Source organism: Panthera onca, chromosome A3 (genome assembly GCF_046562875.1).
Source record: "Panthera onca isolate mPanOnc1 chromosome A3, mPanOnc1 haplotype 2, whole genome shotgun sequence".
In the NCBI taxonomy this organism is placed as follows: domain Eukaryota; kingdom Metazoa; phylum Chordata; class Mammalia; order Carnivora; family Felidae; genus Panthera; species Panthera onca.
Window position 1 is genome coordinate 50,366,666 of NC_138341.1, and position 20,733 is coordinate 50,387,398.

The 20,733-nt window shown below is 37.7% G+C and overlaps 1 protein-coding gene and 1 pseudogene across 5 annotated transcripts in view; one reads left to right on the forward strand and one right to left on the reverse strand.

Annotated features, from left to right (window-relative positions):
* ALMS1 (ALMS1 centrosome and basal body associated protein) overlaps nt 1-20,733 on the reverse strand; it is a 229,555-nt gene that overhangs the window by 37,916 nt on the left and 170,906 nt on the right. For 4 of the 5 annotated variants that reach the window (XM_060657597.3, XM_060657618.3, XM_060657607.3 and 1 more), the window contains one exon: nt 4,183-5,330. In XM_060657597.3, the coding sequence (XP_060513580.2) occupies nt 4,183-5,330 (1,148 nt within the window). Of the gene's footprint in view, nt 1-4,182; nt 5,331-9,524; nt 9,575-20,733 lie in introns of those variants that run through there. The other variant, XM_060657635.3, reaches the window with a different exon arrangement.
* Nucleotides 16,783-19,036, forward strand: LOC132677101 (trifunctional enzyme subunit beta, mitochondrial pseudogene; annotated as a pseudogene).

The following is a 20,733-nucleotide window of genomic DNA, read 5'->3' on the forward strand; positions in this document are numbered from 1 at the left end:
CAGATGAATGGATAAGTAAAATGTGCTATATACATACAATGGAATATCATTCACCCTTAAAAAATAAGAAAATCATGTTACATGCTACAACATGGATGAACCTTAAGGATATTTTGCTAAATGAAATCAGCCTATTACTAAAAGACAAATGATACATGATTCTACTTAATATGAGGTACCTAGAGTAGTCAAATTTATAGAGATAGAAAGTAGACTGGTAGTTGCCAGAGGCTGAGCATCAAGTGGAATGAGGAGTTGGTTGAGTGGTATAGAATTTCAGGTCTGCAGGATGACAAGAGTTCCTAAGATGGATGATAGTGATGTCTACACAATGATATGAATGCACCAAGCTGCACATTTAACAATGGGTAAGATGAAAAATTTTGTTATATGGATTTTACCACACTTAAGAATAATAAAAAAAGAGAGAACAAGAAAATCAAATAAATACAGCAGTGTTGATGCATAGGGGCACTTTTACCCCAATGTTTATAGCAGCACTTTCAATAATAACCAAATTATGGAAAGAGCCTAAATGTCCATCAACTGATGAATGGATAAAGAAGTTGTGGTTCATATATACAATGGAATACTACTTGGCAATGAGAAAGAATGTAATATGGCCTTGTGTAGCAACATGGAACTGGAGAGTGTTATGCTAAGTGAAATAAGTCATACAGAGAAAGACAGATACCATCTGTTTTCACTCTCATGTGGATCCTGAGAAACTTAACAGAAGACCATGGGGGAGGAGAAGGAGGAAAAAAAAAGTTAGAGAGGGAGGGAGGCAAACCATAAGAGACTATAAAAACTGAGAATAAACTGTGGGTTGAAGGGGGGTGGGAAGGAGGGGAAAGTGGGTGATGGGCATTGAGGAGGGCACCTGTTGGGATGAGCACTGGGTGTTGAATGGAAACCAATTTGACAATAAACTTCATATTTAAAAAAAAAAAGAAAATCAAGAATAAATTTAACTAAGAAGGTCTAAGACTTGTAAAATGAAAGCTACAAAACATTCCTGGAAGAAATTAAAAACCTAAATAAACTGAAAGACATTCCGTGTTCACAGCCTGAAGACTTAATATTAAGATTGCAATAAACTCCAAACCAATCTGTAGATTTAATGCAATTAATATCAAAATCCCAATGACCTTTTTGGCAGAAATGGAAAAGCTGATCCTAAAATTCATATTCAAATACAAGGGGCCTGAATAGCGAAGTAGTCTTGAAAAAGAACAAAATTGGAAAACTCATGCTTCTCAATTTTAAAACTCACTACAAAGCTACAGTAATCAAAAATACTGCAGTAATGGAGTATGACTAGGCATGTAGATCTAAGGAATGCAATTGAAGGCCCAGAAATAAACCTTCACATCTACTGTCAGTTGATTTTTGACAAAAGTGTCAAGACCATTCAATGGGGAAAGAATAGTCTCTTCAAAGACTGGTACTAGGACAACTGGGTATCCACGTGGAAAAGAATGATGTTTCACCCTTACTTTATATTACATACAAATATTGACCCAATATATATCAAATAGGTAAATGAAAGAATTAATAGTATAAAATTCTTAAAAGAATATAGGGACAAGACTGGATTTGGCAGTGGTTTCTTAGATAGGATACCAACAACATAAGCAACAAAAGAAAAAAATAGACTTCATCAAAAGTAAACTATTGTGCATCAAAGGATGGTAATAAGCGAGTGAAAAGACAACCCGGGTCGGGGGGGGGAGCAAATATTTACAAATTACACACCCAATAAGAATCTACAATCCAGAATAAATAAAGAACTCTTGCAATTCAAAATAACAAACAACTTAATTACAAGTGGGCAAAAACCTGAATAGACATTTCTCCAAAGAAGATCTATATATGTATACACACACACACACACACACACACACACACACACACACACACACACACGGCTAACAAGCACAGGAAAAGATGCTTACTGTCATTAGGAAAGGGGAAAGCAAATCAAAACCACAATCAAAATGACAATGAGTATGAGATACCCTTCACACCTACTAGCATGGCAAGAAAAACCCAAACAGACAAACAAACCATAAAACAAGGTAAATAAAAAGTGCTGGTCAATGTGGAGAGAATGGGGTGCTCAGACATTGCTGGTGGGAATATAAATGGTATATCCATTGTGGAAAACAGTTTGGTGGTTACTCAATAAGCTAAAAACAGAATTATCATATGACCTAGAACTTCCACTCCTAAGTATATACCCAAAAGAACTGTACACAAGTGTTCAAATAAAAACTTGTGTACAGATGTTCATATCTGCTCCTTTTACAGTAGCCAAAAGATGGAAACCTAAATGTCCACAAACAGATGAATAAATAAAATATAGTATATACATACAATGGAATATTATTCACCCATATAAAGCAATAAAGTACTGATACATGCTAGGGCATGGATGAACCTCAAAAATATGTTAAAGTGACAGATGTCTGACTTGGTCACATCCGTATGATTCCATTTATATGAAATACACAGAACAGGCAACAGAGGCAGGAAGTAGCTTCATGGTTGTCAGGGGCTGGTGGGAGGGGGAATAGAGAGCGACTGCTTAATGGTTAGGAAGTTTCTACTGGAGTGATGAAAAAGCACACAAACTGGATAGTGGTGATATGTAAAACACTGTGAATATACGCAGTGCCATTAGACTGTACACTTTAAGATGGTTAAAACTATAAACTTTATGTGTGTAAAGTGTATGGATTTTACCACACACACACACACACACACACACACACACACACACACACCCTCTACTGAGATCTTTTTTCCCTATCTCCTCCATGGAACAAAAAGCCTTAATCTGTTATCATTCCCAATTCTTCTCCTACTTTAAAAAGTCATATTGTTCTATTTATACATGTAATCACTATCATTTAATACCTACCAAAAACTCAATTATGAGAAATAATATTTATGAATTGTCTCAATGTCTTGTGTCTCCTTGCCTCTAGACTAGTGGTCTCTAAGTTTTTTTGATCATGCAGTCCTACTGATAAAATATTTTTGAGCACAAATTACCAAAGTAGATATTTATTTATGTTATAAATTATGGCTCTATTCATATATTATAAAACATATACACAAATATAAATTTTAAAAGGCTGAGAAAAATAAATATCTTTTTTTTTTTTTTTGTCTGTACTCCAGTGCCCCATTCTGTAAGCATCCCTCTTTGGAGAACACTCCTCTAGCCACCCTAAATTTTATTCTTGGGTTAAAGTATTAGTCTGCATTTGCTGCCCCCTTGAAGTCTGCCTTTACTGAAACTCCCTAACGTAAGGTCATATTAATCTTATGGGTGTTGTTACTGAATTCCTTGTAAGGATGCTGTTGAGGACTCTTACATACACTCTGGTGCCTTCTTTATGAGAATAGATGAGAGAAATTTCTCTTAGGTCTCAGTATCAGAAATATTTATAATGCTTTTGAAAACCTAGTTTTTATATTATAGACTTATGTAATTGATCACAAAGTTGTAGCAACACCACGTGCTAGAAAACATAGAGCAAAATTTGTGGCTCACTTCTAGCAACCATATCCACAAGGTGTATTTATTTATCTCCCTTCTGGCTTCAACTTGTCTTCCCAACACTCACAATTCTTCATTTATTTTTCTTTAAAAATCATGTTGTAGCTCATCCCTTCCTGGCTTTAATTTAATTTTCTATCATTCTAATTCTTCATTTACTCAAGAATATCATTATTGTATTACTTACATAAGTATGTGTCTGGATATTTGTGTCTGTGTATATCTGTGTATGTGTTTAAGAACATCTCAAAACTTCTTGAAAGACAGGGAGGAATGAATAAGCAAAAAAACCCCAAACAAACAGAAACGGCCAGGCACTAATGTTCAGAATGGAGGTCATCCTAAACTGGAAGCTCCCCTGTGCCAGGGGTACACTTTGCAGATTCTGAAGCATTTAGCAGCAAAGCCCTTCGTCGTAACTGAGTGTTGAAGAAAAGAATGACAACTCACAATAGCACTGTACTACACTTTCTCACTCTTTTCCGAAAGTTGGTAAGAAATGTTATAGTGAGGAAAGGGCAATTGGCTTTTTTTCACCTGTGTGCAAAGCTTAACTAAAAAGTCCATGAAAAAGGCAGTCACATTGCCAGACGGAATTTGTAGCCATGTACCTGGATGTGTTTCCTTCTGGTGTGCTCAGAAGTCATTTGGGGATGACCTGTATTCAAAGCTTTCTTATTCTTCTTGCTCCGCCTCTCAAGGTATCTCCTCTGGTGGTCGGTAATGCTGCTGTATAATTTAATTCGCCTGGGTGACAGACAAACTCTTTCATGGCCAAAAGCTTGGATCAGTCGGGCAGTGTCAATGGTGGAAATAGAGCTGCTTCTCTCCTGCAAAGTCACCTCTTTATCTGTTTGGGTCAAGATATCAGATTCCACAGGAGAATTGGTTGTGGAAAGGATGTTGGTGGCAGTGTCTGTGAGCAGCTCACTTTCGTCAGATGGTCTAGAATCTGAGGAAGTGGTGTTTATATAATGAAAACCTGGCTGTTTTCTCAGGATATACTTATCAAATTTAATCTGTTCAATTTTAATCTGCTTGGACTTCCCAGCTTGATGAGTAGAAAGCGCCTTGCTTTTTTTAAGCTCTCCTGTGTTTTTATGGCATTTCTCCAGGCTCTTATACCGCTTCTTTTTCTGAAGCTTGATTTTCTGCTGTTGCTTAATATCCCGTTCCCCTCTGCTATCATCCTGTGTGCTTTCAGAGGTCCAGAGAGAATATGTGATGGGATTCTGAAGAAGTTTAGCCAAACGATCAAGTCGCTCCACCAAGGATAGTTCTTTTCTGTCACTAAACTCGGGAGGTTTCTTTTGTTTCTGTCGCTCCTGATACTTGTTCCAGAGTTCATTCAAACTCACAGTGTGCTGAGTTGTTAGCTCTGGGGTGACCTTACGATCCCTTTTTGGATCACTAATTTGTTTGTCACTTTTTGGATAATCTCTAGCCTGACTTTTAGCGGAATGCATCACTTCTTTGTTTTCCAAGTTTACATTGATACTGAGGCTCTCTATTCTGGTATAATCTGCCTTGGTCTTTTCCACATTTTCATCAGGGGAAGGAAGACAAGTATGTTCTCTTTGTTTGTCTGGATGACGCTGAAAGAAATCTTTCCAAGAATGCCTCATGAAAACACTCCTCCCCAAGGATTCATGGCAAACATCTTGATCAGTTGGTAGGTGGACTGGATGATGAAAGTAAAACTTGGCTGACCTGAAGACAGAATGGGTAGTATTTTCAAATTCTGAATGACATCTGGACTCTGAAAGGGAGAAAGAAAAAGATTTTGAAGGATTTTCAAAATATTTGTATTCCCTTTAGAAATAGTATTCACACTTAGGGACGCCTGGGTGGCTCAGCTGGTTAAGCGTCCAATTTTGACTCAGGTCATGATCTTGCGGTTCATGAGTTTGAGCCCCGCATCGGGCTACGGTGCTGACAGTGTGGAGTCTGCTTGGGATTCTCTCTCTCACCCTCTCTTTGCCCCTCCCCTACTCTCTATCTTTCTCAAAATAAATAAACTTAAAAAACAAAAAAAGAAAAATACCCATCATTAAAAAAAATTTTTTTAAAAAAAGTTTCTACACAGCAAAGGAAACAACTGACAAAGAGAAAGGGCAATGTATGAAATAAGAGAAAAGAAGTGTATACTATATGTCTGGTAAGAGGTTAATCTCCAAAATATATAAAGAATTCATACAACTCAATAGTAAAATAATAACCCAATTGAAAACCTAGGCAAATAACTTGAACAGCCATTTCCTCAAGATATATAAATGGACAATAGGTAGATGAAAAAAGGCTCAACATCACTCACTAATCTTATCAAGGAAATGCAAATCAAAACCACAATGAATTATCATCTACATCTGTCAAGATGGCTATTATCAAAAAACCCAAAAAACAAATGTTGGTGAGAATGCAAAATGTTGTAGCTGCTGTGGAAAACAGTACGAAGGTTCCTAAAAAAATTCAAATTAGAACTGCCATACGGTTCAGCAATCCCAGTTATGGGTATTTATCCAAAAGAATTGAAATGAAGATCTCAAAGGAATATTAGCACTCCTAAGTTCACTGCAGCACTATTCACAACAGTCAAAATGTAGAAGCAAACTAAATATCCACCAACATATCGAAGAATAAAGAAAATATGGCATATCCATAAAAAGAGGGAAATTCTGCTATATGTGACATAATGGATGAACCTTGAGGACATTATGTTAAGTGAAATAAGATGGATTTCACTTTTATGAGAGATCTAAAATAGTCCAATTCACAGAATCAAAGAATGGAATAGTGGCTGCCAAGGGATTGGGGGGAAGGGTAGGAAATGGGGAGTTACTAATCAATGGGCATAGAGTTTCAGTCAAAGCAAGATGAGTAAGTTCTAGAGACCTGCTGTATAACATTGCACCTATAGTCAACAATATACCGTACACTTAAAATTTTGTTAAGAGGGTAGATCTCATGTTCAGTGTTCTTTCCATGATAAAATTATGGGAAGGAAGGAAGGAAGGAAGGAAGGAAGGAAGGAAGGAAAAGGAAAGGAAAGGAAAGGAAAGGAAAGGAAAGGAAAGGAAAGGAAAGGAAAAGGAAAGGAGGTAGGAATTTGAGGACAAATTATGTGAAGCCTAGAACACTAGGCTAAGGACTTTAAAATTTATTCTTAATGGAAATTAAGCACCAGTATACCATTTGAGCAGAGGAATAACAAGATTATGGCTATACTTCAGGAAGGATACCATAGCAACAGGATAAAAGCAGCAAAATGTCAAAGGGCTAACGACAGTACATTAAAAAATAAAGCAAAAGCAAAAGCAAAAGCAAAAGCAAAAGAATGAGGAAATAGATAACATTACTGGAAAATGTATTTGTTTTCCAATATCAGTATTTTCAAACAACGCAGTCCCACTGACTTGGGGCTGAAGTAAAATACATGGTAAAGAGTAGAAAATGAGCAAGCTGAATCCGTTGAGTATAAAGAGCTCTATGAGCAATGAGACTACACAACCCTATCTCATGGTACTTCATTGAGTAAAGGTCAAATCGGTTGAGATGGATGTCTATTCTGATAATACATTAGTTTTACACACAGCATTTGTAAAATTCTCCCCAAATATATCAAAGTATATTAAACTATGATTTACTATTTTTTAAAAATTAAAGTTAAATATGCTCATTGTAAAATATTCAAATAATGTAGAGAATTTAAGGTGAAAAAGTCTCCCTGCCATCCCTCAACCCCTAAGCCACTTTCTAATAAAAACTATTAACCAGGTTTTATATACCCATTTAGATAAAATGCTGCCAAGTGCTGCAAAAATATTTGTTCAATGAAAAAAATATTGTATGCATATGTAAACATTTTATATTTACTGATTTGATATATAATTTAACTACATGTTTAGGTTGTTTCCAAATGTTTACTCTCCTGAAGAACGCTCCAGTGGATATCTGTGCATGTGTGTGTGTGTGCGTGTGAGATTTTATGTTTGATACAACTTTATAACTCCTGCAAGTGGAAATGCTGGATAAAAGAAACATTTATTTCAATTTTAGTCCATGTTGAGAGTTTAGATAAAGGGGTCCAAAATATTGCTGCTTCAGCATCCATTTTGTGTAGGCAAGCGGACTGCAGGGGCCTTGAACTAACACTAGCCCCTCCTTCGAATGCATGCCCTAGAGAACAGCACGCAGAATCTTAAGTATTTAAGTTCCTTATATGACCTTCCCAAAAGTCCTTGTGATACACAGTCTCCCCCACCTCCTAGGGCCTTACCCTTTGTGCACCGCTTACAGAAGACCCTTGCCAAGCTTACCAAAATACTGCCCTTTCTGGTTTTGAATTCACCAGTTCACCCTTATCTTGGGAACCAATCCACCTATAGACCCTAATAAAGGCATGTACCCCAGGTTTTGCCATTCTCTTGCCCCGTGTGTCCCCTCAAAGCATGCTGTGTACCTCCTCCAGGACCTGTGAGTAATAAAGTTCTCTATATCAATTTCCCTTGTACTCTTTTGTTGAGCCATTGGACATCCCAGAGCTCTACTTAACAAATGTTAATAAAGTCACAATGGTTAGACATTGTCAAATTGCTCTATTCTTTAAAAATGTTGCAATAAATTTGCACTTCTAACAATAGTATTATGAAGATGTATGTACATTTCCCCATATCCCAACAATACTTTTTTTTTTAAAGTTTATTTATTTATTTTGAGAGAGAGACAGAGAGAGCGCATGTAAGTAGGGGAGGGGCAGAGAGAGGGAGAGAGAGAATCCCAAGCAGGCTTGGGATCCTAAGTTCCAACAATATTTTTATAATCAGCATCAAATCTTTTCATCTGTGCTATTCTAAAGGGCTTAAAAAATTTGTGTTTTAGGGGTGCCTGGGTGGCTCAACTGGCTAAGAGTCTGACTCTTGATTTCGGTTCAGGTCATGATCTCATGTTTAGTGGGATTGAGCCCCACATAGGGCTCTGCGCTGACAGGGTGGAGCCTATTTGGGATTCTGTCTCTTCCTCTCTCTCTGTCCCTCCCCCCAATTTCTCTCTCTCAAAATGAATATTAAAAAAAATCTGTGGTTTACTATATTTCTTTAATTATGAAAAAGGCTAAGTATTGTTTCATATCTTTCATGGCCATGTGTATTTCTTTCACCATAAAATTCCTGCTCATGTTCTTTGTTTTTCTATTAGACTGTCTTTGATTTATAAAAAAGCTCTTTGCATATTAAGAAAATTAGCCCCCTTTTCTCAAGTTTATCTGTTTAAAATTGTTTTCCTACTTTGCATTTATAAATTGACTTTGCATATAGTATTTTTCTACCATGCAGAAATTTAAAATATGTAGACAAATTTATCAAATATTTGCTTTTAGGACTTTTAGATTTTGTCACCTTACTTTATAAGAAATAATAATCCACACCTTCATCCAGAACTTTTATGATCTCATGCTCTCTTTTATTACTTACATCTCTGAAATATACGAATCTTGGCAACAGGGGTAAGGAGAAATCTACCCCCACACGTCCCCAAACGCTAGCTAAGCATCTTGGTATAATGTGTTGAATAATCCATCTATTCCAAACTGATGTGAAATGGCACTTTTAAAACAGTAGATTCTCACTGTATTTATTTCCATTGAGGTACCCACTCTCAGTCTCTTGACCCAATAGCATCCTTTTTTTTTTTAATTTTTTTTTTAATGTTTATTCATTTCTGAAGGACACAGAGAGAGAGCACAGGCAGGGGTGGGGCAGAGAGAGAAGGGGACACAGAATCTGAAGCAGGATCCAGGCTCCGAGCTGTCAGCACAGAGCCCAACGTGGGGCTTGAACTCACGAACCGCAAGATCATGACCTGAGCAGAAGTCAGATGCTTAACTGACTTAGCCACCCACGCGCCCCCCACAATAGCATCCTTTTAATGGTTACTGCTGTATAGTTTATTTTAATACCTTGTATAGCTAAATCCTACACCATCTCCATCATCTTTTTCAGACTCTTTCTGGTAAAGAGAAAATTTTATTATTATTTTGTAAAATTTATATTTACAAATATATTTTGTAATGTATTTATATCATTTATATTTATATATTATTAATATTATAAATAATATATTATTATTTATATTATTTTGTAGAAAAGAAAATTCCAATCCTACCAAAAGGCAGCAAAATAGAATAAACTTCCATACATTTCTGGTAGGATTCACCAATTGTTAACATTTTGCTACACTGGCTTCTCTCTCTATCACAACCTGCAAGCATATGCATATTACTTACATTTTATCTGAACCATCAGAGAATAAGTTATAAATATCATGTCCTTTCATCCTGGGATACTATAGTGTATATACCCTAAAAGGAAAGGCATTCTCTTACGTACCATGGTATAATTACCAAATACATTTAATTTAACATTGATATGATACTAATGTGAAGATTATGTTCAAATTTCAGCAATTTTCCCAAAATTGTCCTTTATAGTAATTTTTCCCCTGGGGCTACAGTCCAATCTAGAATCATGACTGCATTTAGCTGCCATGCCTCATTAGTCTCCTTTGATCTAGAATAGTTCCTCAGCTTTTGTCCTTTATGACACCTACGTTAAAAAAAAAAAAAATTAATGTTTATTTCTGAGAGAGAGGGGGAGAGTGAGTGCAAGTAGGGGAGGCGCAGAGAGAGAGGGAGACACAGAATCTGAAGCAGGCCCCAGGCTCCCAGTTGTCAGCACAGAGCCCGACATGGGGCTTGAACTCACGAACTGCAAGATCATGACCTGAGCCAAAGTCAGACACTTAACCGACCAAGCCACCCAAGACCCCTGGCCTTGACAGTTTCGAGAAGTACCAATCAAATATTTTGCAGAATGTTGTTCATTTGTTTTTCTCATGAATAGACTGTGTTACAGGTTTGGGGGAGGAAGACTTTAAAGTGCCATTCTCATTACATATTAAGGGTACATACCGTCAGCATGACTTATCACTGTTGGTGTGGACTTTGACCACCTGGTTGAGGTAGTGTTTTCGTCAGGGTTCTTCACTGTAAACTTACTCTCTTTTTTCTTCCCATATTAAACTCTTTGGAAGGAAGTTATTATGTGCAATCCATTCTTAAAGACTAGGGAATTATGTTCTACCTCCTTAAGGGTAAAGTGTCTACATACTCCATACATACTCAGACATTTGGGATTCTGCACAAAACTGTCTATTTGCTCCCATTTATTTATTCAATCATTTATTTATATCATTATGGATCCATGAATGTTTATTCTTTGGTTATAATTCAATACTACTATATTGCTCAAATTGCTGGAACTTTGGCCACTAGGAGCTCTTTTACTTGGTTCTTGTGTCCCTTTGACATACTCTCCATCACTTTAAGGTTTTCTCCTTACTTTCTAGCACTACAAGATGCTCCAGGCTCATCTTCTGTATTTCCTGTTCCAATCGTAGAATCAGCCATTTTTCCAGAAAGCCCTGAAAAATTGTCTTTGTGGGTCTCATTTTTGCTTGTTACTTCTATTTGTTATACTTTTTCACTCATGGTGTCTATGAGTTTGGCATTTGGGGGCATATTCTGAGGTCTGGGTTGAAATTCCTTTAAAGAGATGTGCATTTGCTTCAGCCTGGCATGAGTTGGCATGAGTTGGCACTACTTGGGCCATTAAAAAAATTTTTTTTAAGTGTTTATTTATTTTTGAGAGAAAGAGACAGAGTGTGAGCTGGGGAGGGGCAGAGAGAGAGGGAGACACAGAATCTGAAACAGGCTCCAGGCTCTGAGCTGTTAGCACAGAGCCTAACACAGGGCTCAAACCCATGAACTGTGGATCATGACCTGAGCTGAAGTTGGACACTTAACCGACTGAGCCACCCAGGTGCCCCTTTTACTAGGGCCATTTTATTTTATTTTATTTTTTTTTTAATTTTTTTTTTTCAACATTTTTTATTTATTTTTGGGACAGAGAGAGACAGAGCATGAACGGGGGAGGGGCAGAGAGAGAGGGAGACACAGAATCGGAAACAGGCTCCAGGCTCCGAGCCATCAGCCCAGAGCCTGACGCGGGGCTTGAACTCACGGACCGCGAGATCGTGACCTGGCTGAAGTCGGACGCTTAACCGACTGCGCCACCCAGGCGCCCCTACTAGGGCCATTTTAAATAAAATTCTGGGCTGCAGAATTTTCAGATACACATGTAGTTTACTGCACTGATAAAATGTACCAGTGCAAACTTCACAACTATAAACCTATGTGAGAGCTGCTCTGTAGTTACAAATTCTGAGGATGAATTTGTTACTGCCTTCTTTCCCCAGACCTGCTACTGAGGTTAAGACAGGCAAGTTTCCTTGCTTTACTCTTCTGGATGGATGTGTTTATTTCTTATTATTCTTTTACTAGATTGCAGCCTACTGGAAACCCAGCTTTAAGCAGGACTTTTTCACTATGGGTGTGCCCTAAGTTCTATATTTTGTTCACAACTTCACGTAGACCTTAAAAATAAATCCCAGATCTATAGACTTCAGTGAAACCCTTAGGGTGACAATCTGTGTTAGTGCTTAATTATGCCTAGGGTGGGTTCCTGCCTTCACTTTATTTTTTGGGACCTGAAGATGCTTAAATGTTATGTCAACTCTGTTAAGTTTTAGAAGATAGTTTTGATATTTTTATCTAGCATTTTAGTTATTTTCTTCAAGGGAGTTTTTCAGGATAGCTAATCCACCACCTTTCCAGGTATAGATATATAGAAAACAAAAAGCAAAATGGAAGATATAAATCCAACTATATCAATAACAAATATGGATTAAGCAATTCAATAAAAAGGTAGAAACTGTTATTTTTTTTAAACATGATCCAATTATAAGCTGTCTACAAGACACATATTTTATTAAAAAAAATTTTTTTTAATGTTTATTCAGTTTTGAGAGACACAGTGTGAGTGGGGGAGAGGCAGAGAGAGAGAGGGAGACACAGAACCCGAAGCAGGCTCCAGGCTCCAAGCTGTTAGCACAGAGCCTGACACGGGGCTTGAACCCACAAACCGAGAGATCATGACCTAAGCTGAAGTCGGACGCTTAACTGACTGAGCAACCAAGGCACCCCAAGACACATATTTTACATATAAAGATATAAATAGATTGAAAACATAAGGATGGAAAAACATGTATCATGTAAACAGCAATGATGAGAAAGCTGAAGTGGCTATATGAATATCATAAAAAACAGATTCTAAAATAAAAAAATGTTCCTACAGATAAAGAGGGATATTTCATAATGAAATAAGGTCATGTGTGAGGAAAACATAAGAATTATAAACACGTATCAAAAAAAAAAAGAATTATAAACACGTATCTACTATGATAACAGAGCAGCAAAATACAGGAAGCAAAAACTAACAAAAAGGAGAAAGAGACAATGAAAGAAAAAAAGTTGGAGACCTCAATACGGCATTTTAAAAAATGGATAAAACAACTAGACAGAAGAGTAACAAGGAAACAGAAGACTTGAACAACACTATAAACCAACTAGACCTAATACTTATCTATAGAACATTCTACCTAACAAGAGCAAAATGTACATTCCTCTAAAGTGCATATGGAATGTTTGCCAGGACAGACCACATGCTAAGCCACATAACAAACCTCAGTAAACTTAAAAGGATAGAAATAATACAAAGTATGTTCTCCAACCACAGTAGAATGAAATCTGAAATCAACAGGAGAATGAGACTTGGGAAGCTCAAATATGCTGAAATTAAACAAAACATTCCTAAATAACCTATGCGGAAAAAAACCCGAGAAATCAGAAAATACTTTTAATATTTCTCTGATGATGAGTATGAGTATCTTTTCATGTGTCTGTTAGTCATCTGGATGTCTTCTTTGGAAAAGTGTCTATTCATGTCTTCTGCCTACTTCTTCACTGGATTATTTGTTTTTTTGGGTATTGAGTTTGGTAAGTTCTTTATAGATTCTGGATAATAATCCTTTATACGATATGTCATTTGCAACTATCTTCTCCCATTCCAGTGGTTGCCTTTTAGTTTTGTTGATTGTTTCCTTCACTGTGCAGAAGCTTCAATCACACTGAGAAACTACCTCACACCTGTCAGAATGGCTAAAACAAACAACTCAGGAAACAATAAATGTTGGCCAGGATGTGGAGGAAGGGGGACATTTTTGCACTGTTGGTGGGAATGCAAACTGGTGCAGCCACTCTGAATAACAGTAGAAAGGTTCCTAAAAAATTAAAAATAGAGCTACCCTATGACCCAGCAATTGCACTATTAGGTATTTATCCAAAGGATACAAAAATGCTGATTCAAAGGGGCACATGCACTCCAATGCTTACAGCAGTGCTATCAACAATAGCCAAATTATGGAAAGAGCTCAGTGTCCATCAGCTGATGAACGGATAAAGAAGATATGACATATTATACAATGGAACATTACTTGGTGATCAAAAAGACTGAAATCTTGCCATTTACAACAATGTGGATGGAACTAGAATGTATCACGCTAAGAAAAATAAGTCAGAGAAAAACATCATATGATTTCATTCATACGTGAAATTTGAGAAACTCAACAGATGAACATAGGGGAAGGGAAGGAAAGATAAGATAAAAACAGGGAGCCAACCATAAGAGACCCCTAAATACAGAGAAGTGAAGGTTGCTGGAGGGGAGGTTCATGGGGGGATGAGCTAAACGGGTGATAGCTGTTAAGGAGGGCGCGTGATGGGATAAGCACTGGGTGTTATGTGGAAGCAAAGAATCACTGGGTTCTACTTGTGAAACCAATACTACACTGTATGTTAACTAACTGATATCTAAAAATACATACATACATACATACATACAAAAAATAAAATGGGATCCAAAAAAAGGAAAATATTTTTATAAATGACAAAAACTTATGGTATACAGCCAAATCTTAAGAGGAAAATTTATACTTATAAGTACCTGTATCAAGAAAGTAGAAAGATCTCAAGTAAAAAACCCTAAACTTTCACCATAAGCATTGGAAAAAGAGCAAATTAAAACTAACGCAAACAGAAAGAGGAAATTATAAAGATCAGAGTGGAAACTAATCAAAAAGAAAATAAAAAAGGAAAAAATAATTGAAACCAAAGGTTGGTTCTCACAAAAGATCAATAACAACAAAAAAGATCAACAAAATAGATAAACTTTAGCTAGTTTAAGCAAGAAAAAAACTGAGAAGACTCACATCAAAAATTAAAGAAAAAAACTTTACTACCAATCTATTACTAATAAATTTATTTTATTTGAAGAAATAAAAAGGATTATAAAGGAATACTATGAACTATGTATACCAACAAATTAAATAACTTAAATGAAATGGACAAATTCCTAGAAAGTCATAAACCACTAAAAATGACTCAAAAAGTAATAGACAATTTGAACAGATCAAAAGCAAGTGAGGAGTTTGAGTTCATAATAATAAAAAAATTACCTACAAAGTAAAGTCCAGACACAGACGGCTTCATCTTTGAATTCTACCAAACATTTAAAGTTTTAACACTAATTTTTCACAAGTTCTTCCAAAAAATAAAGAGAAGGGGACACTTGCCAATTCATTGTATGAGGCTAGTGTCACCGTGATAATAAAACCCAACAAAGACATCACAAGAAAACTACAGACCAGTATCTCTTATGAATATAGACACAAAAGCCTCCACAAAATACCAGCAAACTAAAATCTAGCAATATATAAAAAATATTATACACCTTCACCAAGTGAGATTTATTCCACAAATACAAGGTTGGTTCAACATCCAAAAATCAAAAGAATAAAAAGCAAAACTCACTTCTTCATCGCAAAAGACACAGAAAAAGCATGTGACAACACCCAACCCTTTTCTTGATAAAAATGCTCAACAAACTAGGAATAGAGGGGAACTTCCTCAATCTGATAAAGAGCATCTATGGAAAACCCACAGCTAAAATCATACTCAATATTTAAAGACAGGATGTCTGCTCCCTAGACAGGAACATAAGGATGTCTACTATGCCACTTCTATTTAACATAGTGCTGGAGGTACTAGTCAGAGTAATTAGGAGGGGTGTGGGGAGGACATGCAGATTGCAAAGGAAGTAGTAAAACTACATTTGCAGATGACAAGATCTTGTATCTAGGAAGTCCTACGGAATACATAAAAAATTTTACATTAGAACTACTAGGGGCACCTGACTTCAGCTTAGGTCATGATCTCATGGTTTATGAGTCTGAGCTTCTCATTGGGCTTGCTGTTGTCAGTGCAGAGCCCACTTCGGATCTTCTGTTCTCTCTCTGCTCCTCTCCCACTAGTGAATGCTATCTCTCTCTCAAAAATAAATGAGCAATAAAAAAGTTTTATATTAGAACTACTAAATGAGTTCAGCATGGCTGCGGGATAAAAAGTAAATACAAAAAATCGATTCTATTGTTGCACATTTACAATTAATAAACAAAAACAAATTAAGAAAACAATTCTATTGCAATAGCATCAAACGAAATTAAAATATTCAGGAATAAACTTAATGAAAAAGAGCAAACTTGTATTCTTAAAACTATAAAATGTTGTGGACAGAAATTAAATAAAATCTAAATAAATGGGAAATATCCCATTTTTATGGATTGGAAGGCTTAACACTGTTTAAAAGGCAATAGTTCCCAGCAATCCAGGCCTTCGTACGGAAGGTAGAAAGGTCTCAGATATACAACCTAACCCTACATCTTAAAGAGCTAGAAAAAAGAACAGCAAATAAAACCCAAAACCAGTAGAAGACGGGAAATAATAAAGATTAGAGCAGAAATTAATGCTATCGAAACCAAAAAAACAGTAGAACAGATCAATGAAACCAGAAGCTGGTTCTTTGAAAGAATTAACAAAATTGATAAACCACTAGCCAGTTTGATCAAAACGAAAAAGGAAAGGACCCAAATAAATAAAATCAAGAATGAAAGAGGAGAGATCACAACCAACACAGCAGAAATAAAAACAATAATAAGAGAACATTATGAGCAATTATACGCAAAAAAAAAAAAGGGCAATCTGGAAGAAATGTACAAATTCCTAGAAGCATATAAACTACCAAAACTGAAACAGGAACAAAACCTTGCTTGCCCGCAGCGGGAGCCGGAGAGGACTGAGGCTAAGATTTCACAATGACTTCCATCTTGACTCACACGCTTAAAAATCTTCCCAGTACATCAAAATGGGCCCTCAGATTTTCTTTAAGACCTCTAAGCTGTTCCTCCCAGCTACGAGCTGCCCCAGCCGCCCAGACCAAGTCAAAGAAAACCTTAGCCAAACCCAATATAAGGAATATTGTGGTGGTGGAGGGTGTTCGCATTCCATTTTTGCAGTCGGGCACTTCATATAAGGAACTGATGCCACATGATTTGGCTAGAGCAGCACTTTTGGGTTTGCTGCATCGGACCAATGTCCCGAAGGATGTTGTTGATTATATCATCTTTGGCACAGTTATACAGGAAGTGAAGACTAGCAATGTGGCTAGAGAGGCTGCCCTGGGAGCTGGCTTCTCTGACAAGACTCCTGCTCACACTGTCACCATGGCTTGCATCTCTGCCAACCAAGCCATGACCACAGGTGTTGGCTTGATTGCCTCTGGGCAGTGCGATGTGGTCGTGGCAGGTGGTGCAGAGTTAATGTCTGATGTCCCTATTCGTCATTCAAGGAAAATGAGGAAGATGTTGCTTGATCTCAATAAGGCCAAGACTCTGGGTCAGCGACTGTCTTTAGTCTCTAAATTCAGATTGAATTTCCTGTCACCCGAGCTCCCTGCGGTGGCCGAGTTCTCCACCAGTGAGACCATGGGCCACTCTGCAGACCGACTGGCCGCTGCCTTTGCTGTTTCTCGACTGGACCAGGATGAGTACGCGCTGCGCTCTCACAGCCTGGCCAAGAAGGCCCAGGATGAAGGACTCCTGTCTGATGTTGTGCCCTTCAAAGTACCAGGAAAAGATACAGTTACCAAAGATAATGGCATTCGTCCTTCGTCTCTGGAGCAGATGGCCAAACTAAAACCTGCATTCATCAAGCCCTATGGCACAGTGACGGCTGCAAATTCTTCTTTCCTGACTGATGGTGCATCTGCAATGCTGATAATGGCAGAGGAGAAAGCTCTGGCCATGGGTTATAAGCCAAAGGCATATTTGAGGGATTTTGTGTATGTGTCTCAGGATCCAAAAGATCAACTTTTACTTGGACCAACTTACGCTACTCCAAAAGTTCTGGAAAGGGCAGGATAAACAATGACTGATATCGATGCTTTTGAATTTCATGAAGCATTCTCAGGTCAGATTTTGGCTAATTTTAAAGCCATGGATTCTGATTGGTTTGCACAAAATTACATGGGTAGAAAAACCAAGGTTGGGTCACCTCCTTTGGAGAAGTTTAACAACTGGGGTGGATCGCTGTCCCTGGGACACCCAATTGGAGCTACTGGCTGCCGGTTGGTCATGGCAGCTGCCAACAGATTACGGAAGGAGGGAGGCCAGTATGGCTTGGTGGCTGCCTGTGCCGCTGGAGGGCAGGGCCATGCAATGATAGTGGAAGCTTATCCAAAATAATAAAGGAGAGGTGACCTGGAGTTTCTGCGCAACACTCGCACTAGGCAATGCCATTCCAATGCATTACTAACTGACATCCTTAGTTCCTGTCTCCTCTTAGGAAAAGACAATTTGTGGCCTTCTGTTCAATACTTTGCAATTAAGCCTTGCTAGTATTCTGAGCTTTCCAGTAATCACGGCTTACTACTCTTTCAGGGATTTCTTAATCAGCAGAATCTCTCAGTGTTATGTTTAAACAGTTGTTTGGGGGCTCTATTTTCATTAAATACTTAAATGAGTGGTTGCAGTTCAGGAGAGATTTGGAATCATCTTTGTAACATTTGCAAAGTATACTCCTTCCTATTTGTGACCTAAAGATGCGTGTTTTCTATAAAATACAAACCAATGTGCCTAAAGAAACTTAATTATGGGAAGGTAATTCAGAGTTTAAATGTCACTGAAAACTTACAGTAAATGTTTAGATATATAAGTACCCTGTTACACTTAATAAAGTAAGGGAGTATTGAAGAATTGTTTGCCTTAGTTTTTACCAGAGGTAAAGGGTGGTTCCCTTGGCTTGGGGGCAGATTTTGCCTTTAATTACTCATTTGTAACTTTTAGCCATTTTAGTCAGTCATGTGGCTGCTAGGGGTATAAAGAAGGTCCTGCTTTAGAAAAACACCTTTTTGGGGCTCCTGGGTGGCTCATTCGGTTGAGCATCCGACTTCCGCTCAGGTCACGATCCCACGGTTCGTTGGGTTCGAGCCCCACGTTGGGCTCTGTGCTGACAGCTCAGACCCTGGAGGCTGCTTCTGATTCTGTGTCTCCCTCTCTCTCTGCCCCTCCCCTGCTCATGCTCTGTCTCTCAAAAATAAATAAATGTTAAAAAAAAAAAAACAACATTTAAAATAACACTTTTTTCCCCATTGCTCCTTGGGGGTAAATTTATTTCACTGTTTGGAGATGTCTCTACCAGGATTTAAGTCAAGTGTAAAGAAATTTTATAAATAAAAACATTGAAAACCTTTTTAAAAAAGGGGTGCCTGGGGGGCTCAGTTAGTTAAGTGTCCGACTTTGGCTCAAGTGATGGTCTCACAGTTCATGGGTTTGAGCCCCACGCTGGGCTCTGCTGACAGCTCCAGACTGGAACCTGCTGCGGATTCTGCCTCCTCCTCTGTCTCTGCCGCCCCTCCCCCCCGCCTGCCCGCCGATTGCGCTCTCTCTCAAAAATAAACCTTAAAAAAAAAAAAAAAACCTGAAACAGGAAGTAACAGATAATTTGAACAGACCCCTAATCAGTAAAGAAGTCAAATTAGTAATCAAAAATCTCCCAAAAAACAAGAGCCCAGGGCCAGACGGCTTTCCAGGGGAATTCTACCAAACATTTAAAGAGGAGTTAACACCTATTCTCTTGAAGCTGTTCCAAAAAACAGAAATGGAAGGAACACTTCCAAACTCTATGAAGCCAGCATTACCTTGATTCCAAAACCAGACAGAGACCCCACTAAAAAGGAGAACTATAGACCAATTTCCCTGATGAACATGGATGCAAAAATCCTCAAGATATTAGCCAACCGGATCCAACACTACATTAAAAAAATCATTCACCACGACCAAGTGGGATTTATACCTGGGATGCAAGCCTGGCTCAATACCTGCAAAACAATTAACGTGATGCATCACATCAATAAAAGAAAGGATAAGAACCTTATGATGCTCTCAATACATACAAAGAAAGCATTTGACAAAATACAGCATCCTTTCTTGATAAAAACCCTCAAGAAATTAGGGATAGGAGGATCATACCTCGAGATCACAAAAGCCAGATATGAACGACCCAACACTAATATCATCCTCAATGGGGAAAAACTGAGAGCTTTCCCCCTAAGGTCAGGAACTAGACACAGATGTCCACTCTCGCCACTGTCATTCAACACAGTATTGGAAGTCTTTGCCTCTGCAATCAGACAACACAACGAAATAAAAGGCAACCAAATCAGCCAGGAGGAGGTCAAACTTTCACTCTCAGCAGATGACATGATACTCTATGTGGAAAACCCAAAAGATTCCATCAAAAAACTGCTAGAACTGATTCATGAATTCAGCAAAGTTGCAGGATATAAAATCAATGCACAGAAATAGTTGCATTCCTATTCACCAACAATGAAGCAACAGAAAGAGAAATCAAGGAATCAATCCCATTTACAATTGCACCCAAAACCGTAAAATACCTAGGAATAAATCAAACCAAAGATACACTGAAAACTATAGAAAGCTTATGAAAAAAGTTGAAGAAGACACAAAAAAAATGGAAAAAGATTCCATGCTTCTGGATAGGAAGAACAAATATTGTTAAAACGTCAATACTACCGAAAGCAATCTACATATTCAATGCAATCCCTAACAAAATAACACCAGCATTCTTCACAGAGCTAGAACAAACAATTCTAAAATTTGTATGGAACCAGAAAAGACCCCAAATAGCCAAAGCAATCTTGGAAAAGAAAACCAAAGCTGGAGGTATCACAATCGTGGACTTTAAGCTGTATTATAAAGCTGTAATCATCAAGACAGTACGGTACTGGCACAAGAAC